Raw genomic sequence first — 9,030 nt, forward strand, 5'->3', positions numbered from 1 at the left:
CACCACTGCAATTTCTGCACCAGCCAGTTTATTTCAGTTTATAGTTACACCAGCATAGCAGACCACCAACACTGCAGCCATTGCGAGTACCATCTAACCTCATTTCGAGCACATCCACCGGTACTACTACCATCTGCATGTTATATGAATGAGTAAACTATATGAAACTGGTTTCATCTTGAGTATTTTGACGAAAATACAATTATATATCAGTCTATAACTAGATGAAACCAGTTTCATCCTAGTATAACATGGATGAAAATAATTTCAGGTCAATCCAAAACAGGATTATATTGGTTTCATCCTAGTATAACATGGATAAAAACAATTTCAGGTCAATCCAGAACTACAACTAGATGAAATTGGTTTCATCTTGAGTATTTTCACGAAATAAAGTTATACCAATGAGTGATCTATATGAAACTGATTTCATCCTGAGTATTTTGACGAAAACGTAATTATATCACAGACTATAACTAGATGAAACCAGTTTCATCCTAATATAACATGGATGAAAATAATTTTAGGTCAATCCAAAACAGGATGATACTGGTTTCATCCTAGTATAACATGGATGAAAATAATTTCAGGTCAATCCAAAACAGGATGATACTGGTTTCATCCTATTATAACATGGATGAAAATAATTTCAGGTCAATCCAAAACAGGATGATACTGGTTTCATCCTTGTATAAAATGGATAAAAGCAATTTCAAGTCAATCCAGATTTTACACAAGCTTAACCAAGATGAAACTAATTACATACAAACAAAATTCAATGAATTTTAAAATGGATTTTACAAAAGTTAAACCAATAGGATCAAGAAACTTACCAGTGAAATTGATGGAAGAAAATTTTTAATGCTCAGCACCACCATTGCATTCAATCAGAAGCAGCTTCAAACCCCCGTTTCCTCTGTTGAGTCAAACCCTGAATTTCAAGTTCATAACCTCACTGCAAGCCATCACAGATCCAACCTCAAAACCATTATAATTTCGTTTCAGATTCACAGCAGCATCTGCTGCTCCTCCTTCTATCCCATCTGCTTCTCAATCTTCCATTGTTGTAACTAAGTTCAGTCCCATATCAATTTCTGCAACTTCATCTTCTTGAACTCAATCGGCCATTAAACCCATCAACTACACAGACTCGAATCAATTTAATTGTGGAAGCTCTCAGATCACGGATTCACAGATCGAACCCATCTTAATTTCATCCTCTCTATCTTCGGAAACCCTTATCAATTCCCAAATTTCTTCATCTGATTTACCCGAAGAAGCAAACCCTAACTTCATTCATTCACTGCAACTCTCAATTTCATAATCCAAATTCGAGTCAACCCATTACTGATTCTCGATCTTAGCCATCATACCCTTCACGTCGACCACCATCTTCTCTGCCCATCAAATCTCTCAATTCTCGATCTCACAGAAGTAACAACAACCATGACTGAAACGGTGGTGGTGGAGAAACAGAAGATCGAGAGCATAAGAAGAAAGAATGGAAATGGTGGAGATCTGGAGAGGGGTAATTGGGTCAGTTTCAATTAAAAAGATTTCTCTGTCCATTTGACCCAGGCTGAATCCTAACTGTCCATTTAGCCCAGAAAATACACAATTTTGGCTATATAGCCCATTTTCTGATCATTCATTTAAGGGTGAGATACAACAAGTTTTAGGTGCTCGGAAGTTGGCCTTGCCAACCAAAGAGGACTAATGAGGTCCAACGGTGTTGAATCAAAACTAGGGAAATTCTAAAAGGCAGTCTATGTTTTTGGCTAGGGTTCCCTGCGGTTAACATTGTCTTGTAGCTCCAGACCCGACCAGAGACTAGACCGACCTCCAGAGTATCTTTTATTTTGGTCGTCACTCGTCGGGAGCAAAGAATATCCAAACGCATATTCTGAGGGAGGCGTACAAGAACAAACCAACATGTCAATCAAACACAGCCATTATGATGACTCACTACCAGCCAATAATGGTTATGCCGAGCCATCCAAATAAAGTAAGTTCATTTGTACGGTTCCTAACACAAATCAAACTAATTTAATTGCAACATAACATAATCTTTAAAACTTAGTTCTGGAAAGAAATACATGTACAGTTGAAGTGACGAAATCAAAAACTGGCATGAACATGGATATACATAAACTCTTTTTCCAGAGCCCACAATAGAAATTGAATGCTTCAGCGGCACCCTTAGATATTTTACAAAGGCGTCGTATGAGACAGGGAGGCATATATCATTCATCGACCTCTTGAAGAAAACATCATCTGTGCTTGTTGTTGTCCTTTATTTTCTCGAGTATTTTCTTCGCACTTTCGTATTATCTTTCTTGAAGATCTTGACATCCATCTTTTTGGTTCTGATGTTGACCGGTTCCAATGACACGTCATCACATAATGTCTACGTGGCATGATGATACGACCCATTTCACTCTTTCTTCTGGCTACAAAAACACTTTCGAGGTTACCGTACAGTTCCACCTTATTAGTAGTTCCTGATAATCTAGAGAGAGAGAAAGAGAAATTGTGTGTGTGAATTCCAGGGAAAAGGGTGAAATTTGAAAATTACGTTCACGTTCTTCATTTATCCAATCAAAGATTGTTATTCCGAGTATTTCGTTTTTTCTTCTTCCCTCGTAATCATAATCAATCTTTTTCATTTGCAAAAAACAGAATAAAACAAATTAGCTTCTCTTTATATTTCTCTGGTTGATCAAACCTCGATTAATTTCTGAAAAAAGAACCTGAAGATAAAAAAGAAGACGGACATTATATGTGTTCATTACGTCAAAACCATGTGTTTGGGTTGCAATATTAATCTTGTTTTTCTTCAATTTCATTGATTTTTAAGGTATGTATTTCCTCTCATTTTGATTCTTTATTCTTACTATCATTTGATTTATGGGTTCATTTTCTTATATACTAGTTTTTTTTTTTATTAATTTTTGTGAATTTAGTTTTTTTTCGTCTTCTTTCAATTTAGGTTTGAGGAGTGTTTTTGTAATTAATTACAGAATATCTTGTTTTTGAAATGATTATCCTTAGAATTGACATATAATCTTCATTTTTCTTGTTAATTAGTTTGAGTAAGGTTTCATATGTCGTCGGATTTTCTTATAATAGATTTTGGTGTTTCTTATAATAAGCTATCAAATCAACCATTTTTTATTTTTAATTGAAGCAGAGTTAGAAAACATTCATATTCTGATTTCGGTTTTGCACATTTAGTTATCCATTTCTAGTTGAATTGAACTTCATCCAATTGAACAGTTGTGTAGTATATGTTTTGAGTGAGAATGGTTGTGGAAATGAAGGCGTTTTCGTATCTATCATATATATGCTCTAATTGAACAGATTTTTTCAACCACAGTTACTTTTGGGCATTGAATTCTACTTATTTGATTGCAGGGTTATTGTAACAGTATGCCAATGATGCGACAAAGAATTCCACCAGGAATTCATCTTATAAGAAGCTTAAGAGGCAAAGAATGGAGTCTAACTACTTACAGATACGTAGTTCTTTTACTAACATTCATAGCATACGCTTGCTACCATGCTTCTAGAAAACCTACAAGCATTGTTAAGAGTATATTGGATCCAGAACCTGTTCACCGTGGTTTAACTCATCCCTGGCCACTCGGGGAAGTTTTTATCAAGGAGACTGTGATGGTTGGTAATCTCACCGCTTCTCCTGGAAAGGGATGGGTTCCTTTCGACGGAAAAGATGGCACAGCTAAGTTGGGAGAGATCGATGTTGCATTCCTCGCATTTTATTCTGCAGGAATGTACCTGGCAGGGCATCTTGGAGACACACTTGACCTCCGGTTGTTTTTGACAACTGGGATGATTGGGAGTGGAATATTTGTTGGACTTTTCGGGATGGGTTACTTTTGGAATATACACGTGTTTTGGTTTTATCTTGTTATGCAAATGATTGCTGGATTGTTTCAAGCCACTGGGTGGCCTTCTGTAGTTGCTGTTATCGGCAATTGGTTCGGGAAAAGAAAAAGAGGTTTGATAATGGGTATTTGGAACGCTCATACATCTGTTGGTAATATTACTGGTTCCCTTCTTGCTGCATCTGTTTTACAGCATGGATGGGGTTGGTCTTTCATTCTTCCCGGGGCCTCTATATTTTTGGGTGGAATCATGGTTTACTTGTTCTTGGCTGCTTATCCTGAAGATGTTGGGTTTGCTTGTACGAATGGAATGGTCTCCAGTGAAGCAGAGGAACTACCTAAAGATGGGCAAGCTCAGATTTTAAAAGGAAATGATGTAGAAGCAGAAAGAAAGCCAGACCATGGCTCAAGGGAGAGGGGTGCTGCTGTTGGCATTTTGGAAGCTTTTCGGATACCTGGAGTTATACCATTTGCCCTGTGCCTCTTCTTTGCAAAGCTTGTGGCATATACATTTTTGTATTGGTTGCCGTTTTATCTAAGCCAGACTGGTATGATCCTCATTTCTTTCTTTTTTGTTTCTCGCTTCTGTTATAATGAAAATTCTCTTACTAATTGATGCCGTGCTTCTTTAACTTGCTCTTATAAATTGAGGTTCTTGAATCTCCTTTTTTTAAGTCTCCGGAAAGTCGATATAGCTAACATGCTGGTAAAAGATCATGTAGAATGGTCATTTATTTTGGCTTTGCAACTTTCCCACAATGAGTAAATAAAGTATAACAGTCAACTGTTACTTTCTTTTGTTTCTTTATCTTTTGCAACAATTCCAATTTGCTGCATATATGTTGCTCAATTATTTCACAGGCCATGACATAGCCAGCGAAACATTTATAAAATAACCTATAACTGTATTTAAACACCTAGTACAGTTGAAGTAGTCCTTTTATTACAGTTTGCCTTCTCCTCGGTTGGAAATCATCTCAGTATTGTTTCAGATTTATTAATTTGGTGTCTCTTAGATTAAATTTTGTATCTCTCTTCATTGATTCATTCTATTACCTGGCCTGACTCTAGCGTGTCTCCGACTATTCTTCAATTCTCACAAACCTTCTCTCGGCTTTTGTTATTGCTTGCAGAAATTGGTGGAGAATATGTATCTGTAAAGTCAGCTGGAAACCTTTCTACTCTGTTTGACGTGGGGGGAATTGTTGGTGGGATCCTTGCTGGGTACATATCCGATAAACTTAATGCACGTGCCATTACGGCAGCAAGTTTCATGTATGCTGCAATTCCTGTGTTGGTCCTCTATCGTATATATGGGGGTATTTCCAAGACTTGGAACATCTTATTGATGATGCTCGCGGGGCTGTTTGTGAATGGGCCCTACGCACTGATTACAACTGCAGTTTCTGCGGATCTTGGCACACACAAATCTTTGAAAGGGAACTCCAGAGCACTGGCAACAGTGACTGCAATCATTGATGGTACTGGATCAGTTGGTGCAGCTTTGGGCCCCCTTCTTACAGGATTTATTTCTACCAAAGGTTGGGATGAAGTTTTCTTCATGCTTTGTGTCGGGGCTCTTATTGCCGGTCTTCTTTTGTCACGCCTTGTTTTCGATGAATTTTGCGAACGGAAATCTGAGCGAAAATCCAAACAGAACGCTCCAACTATTGTCTCAGGTATCACATGAATCTGAAATACCTCTTATTAATTACTTATTTTCATTTCAAGTAGAAAGCAAAAAGAGTTAAGTAATCGTACATAGGAACAAAATCTCGTCTTGTGTACCCGCGTATGTGCAGACTAACAATCACCAACCCTCACCCCATTTACCCAAGCAATAGTCATCTTTTGAGGAGGTTGATGTCTTAGGCCCTAGAGTTAAGCATTTGACAGTGTCTTACTTTTGATTATATATTTTTTTTTGCATATGATTTTTTACGGTAGATATGACTTCTTAGAGAGAGAGCTATTGGGTTTTTACGAAGATAATAACTTACTTTCTCACCCTCCTCACAAATTGCTGCTGAGAAACATCTGAATCCAACTCATAACTCTACTTTCACTAGAATGACAGTCATACAAAAAAAAAAGAAAAACTAGGAAAATACCATTATTGGAAGTAAGGGTGTCTCTATTTCTAGTGCTATATTTTGCTAACCTTAATTCTCAATATATGCAGGTGTGACTCAACCTCTTCTGGTAGATCAAAGTTCATAATCATGACTACGAGGGTATAGAAAAAGAAAGTCCTCTTGAATTTTCTGTCTGAAAATTCCCACAGTTTAAAAAACAAAAACAGAAACAAAAACAAGTTAAGATTATACAAAGAGAAGCAAATGGGGATCACCGTGGTCTTTGGCTGTTCTTTTCTTTCTTCCCTTTTCCTGGGTTTCTTGTATGCATTTGTAATATCTAACTGTTGTCAAATCTCGAGTTTTGTTTTTGGTTTGCTGGACTACGTCCATTGACTGCAGTTATACAAGTTATTTACCATGTAGACTTTTGTACTGTGAATGTTTGTCTTTTGTAATCAGAAGAGAAAGCCAGAAGGTATTACAACCTACATTAAATAGTGATTTGTGCGTGGTTGTAACGCACCAACTGCAGTTTTCGTTGCGACTGCATCGTTATTAAGAACACATTCAAGTACCGAGTAGTAGGATGCTTAGCATAAAATACATAACGCGAAGGTTGGACCATTGTAATCGTGTACTGTCTTGGGCTCCTTGGCACCAGCGAGGCCACTGCATCATTATAAAGACCACTTCCAACACCAGTAACATGCTGATGGTCAGTACTTGAAAACTAATCAACTTCATCACTAAGAAAGGCCTCTGATGGAGGGGGTGGGAGGGTGGTGCAGTTTAGCCATGGTCGCCGTTAATGTCAATCGCATGAAGAGACCATCTCTGTTCCTTCATTGTCGCTTTAGTAAAGGAAATTTGGGAAAGTCTCTTTCTTAACAACCCCGATTCATGGGTTCGACAGAGTTGGGCAATCTTGAGGGACCTTTCGATCCGGCAGCGATCTTTTGGACAGTATGAAAAAAGTGAACTGCTGAGCTGGCAAACGGGCGGGCCGGGACTTGCCCGTTGCGGATTCCACGGGTTCGGGTTGATACGGGTTGAAACCCGCGGGTTGAAATTCTCCACGGGTTGTCATTTCTTCAACCCGTGCCCGTAACGGGTTTAACCCGCGGGTTCACGGGTTAGCCCGCCCGTTTTATACCTTAAGAACATATCCTAAATGAGATCAAATTTTGGAGCCATTATTTAGCTAAAAACAAACACTATATAATCAACAATCCCTAACATGAAAATATTAGCCAGTTGATCCGAGAGCCGGCAACAACAACGTTTGATTTAGGCGTGAACTCATAACGATTGAAGTAAGTGGAGGTGTTGATGGAAGGTTTATATAAAAATGATGTTACTGGAAGAATTATTGCTGGAAACACGGGGGACCATTGGTGCCCTAGCTGCAAGGTCCAAATAGACGAACCGGTTCCCAGGTTCTGGCCATTATTCAATGCTAAATTATTACCTGTTCCTACCAACTGAAACTGACATCTACTGACAGTTGTTTGGTCCGTGTGTTATGCAGATACCTTCTTAGATTGGAAGTTGAAGACTCATCGGGCACCGCATTTTTTGTTGCCATGGAGTCATGGACAGCAAAGTCCAAAAAATTGTCCAGCTACCAGCCTTGGATGCTGTTAATAAGGGCGAGGTACATTTTTTACAATTGAAAACTCTACGTTAAAGTAACTCCACTAACAGATTAACTAACTTCACTTCCTTAGTCAACCTTTTTGGAAACTTTGTGCAACGTTGTTTAAAAGTTAGTGCAGCATCGTTAGGTTTAATAGTTTAGCGCCCATCCTAAAATGAGATCAAATTACGGGTTTACGGGTTCAACCTGCGGGTTCCCGGGCCGGGACGGGTTAACCCGTTTACTCACAAGCCGGCATTTCTCCAACCCGAACCCGGCTTGTTTTGAAACCAGCCGAGCCGGGTTCGGGTTTTCACGGGCCGGGCACGGGTTAACCCGCGGGTTTTGGCTTGTTTGCCGGCTCTTCTCCACTATAAAAGAAGGTACCTCGCTACTTTGGAAACCCAGTCTCTCATCATCACAGCACTCATACTGTACAATCCATCTATATGGCCTATCTATATACCAACTTTCAGAAAAAAGAAAAAAAAAAGGTTACAGTACATTGCTTGTTGATAATCAACGCTGATCCTTGAGCATATACTTATATAATCCCACACTAAACAAATGCGTCTCCAATTAGCGGAAGAAACCCGAGTAATGTACCTGCCGAGAAGCTGTGTGCGCGAACGTTCATCCAAGTGAAAAACCCGAAAAAAAAAAAAGAGGCTAGAGCCTAGAGCCTTAGACGTGCAAGATGTTCTGTTAAATGAAGGAGGAATCTTATAGACGGAAAAAGTCTTTGATTTCTTCTAATATGATGATACAGATCGGCTTGATATGATCTATACCAACAGGCAACACCATTCTGATTCAGTATCTTATAAATGGAGTTGAACACTACCACTATTGCTAAGGTAACCCCAGGACCTAAAAGCTAAAACCTCAACCCTATAAATACAGGATCTATTCTCTCATTGATTTACTATCCAATTAGAGCTTAATCATGGCTATGACACGAGCCATATTCATTCTAACAATGTCCTTTGCACTGATTGCAATGTGCGTTGCAGCCTACAAAGGTGGTGATGCCGCTGACAGTACTGGGCCAAAAGGTACTGGTTATGTAAAGGGTGGTGGATCAGGAGGTACAATTGTTCATGCGAGTATCACGACAGCCATGCTTGCACTACTTGGAGGTGCATTCATCCATGTTTGATCAAAAAATTACATGTTTATCATTTTGGGTCATCAAACTAATATGTTTGTTACCTACATGGAAGTCTATTTTGAGTTGAATGAATAAAATTGTTTCCGTTAGCTGCTTGTGTATCTGTTTATTGAGATTCTAAAGTGTCAGGCCTCTTTGATACTTATGATCTATTTGAGAAAATACTACTAGTATGTTTCACAGAATTTTGGGGTAAAATTAGAGCTCATTACTTTTCCCAAATCCCTATGAGAATCGGTA

General features: G+C 38.7%; 1 protein-coding gene across 1 annotated transcript; it reads left to right on the forward strand.

The window, feature by feature from the left end:
* Positions 1 to 2,112: 2,112 nt before the first annotated feature.
* On the forward strand, positions 2,113 to 6,471 carry LOC113302511 (putative glycerol-3-phosphate transporter 4). Its single transcript, XM_026551431.1, has 4 exons — positions 2,113 to 2,857; positions 3,415 to 4,453; positions 5,039 to 5,584; positions 6,088 to 6,471. The coding sequence occupies exons 2-4, from the start codon at positions 3,430 to 3,432 to the stop codon at positions 6,123 to 6,125; spliced, it is 1,608 nt and encodes a 535-aa protein (XP_026407216.1). The 5' UTR covers positions 2,113 to 2,857; positions 3,415 to 3,429; the 3' UTR covers positions 6,126 to 6,471.
* The last annotated feature ends 2,559 nt before the right edge of the window (positions 6,472 to 9,030 follow it).

This window comes from Papaver somniferum, chromosome 8 (genome assembly GCF_003573695.1).
Source record: "Papaver somniferum cultivar HN1 chromosome 8, ASM357369v1, whole genome shotgun sequence".
Lineage (NCBI taxonomy): Eukaryota > Viridiplantae > Streptophyta > Magnoliopsida > Ranunculales > Papaveraceae > Papaver > Papaver somniferum.

Excerpts from the sequence above, each read along its gene's own strand:
- LOC113302511 (XM_026551431.1), top strand. The coding sequence starts at position 3,430 with ATGCCAATGATGCGACAAAGAATTCCACCAGGAATTCATCTTATAAGA. Across the intron at positions 4,454-5,038 it reads GTTTTATCTAAGCCAGACTG|AAATTGGTGGAGAATATGTA; the intron begins GTATGATCCTCA and ends TATTGCTTGCAG. Across the intron at positions 5,585-6,087 it reads CGCTCCAACTATTGTCTCAG|GTGTGACTCAACCTCTTCTG; the intron begins GTATCACATGAA and ends CAATATATGCAG.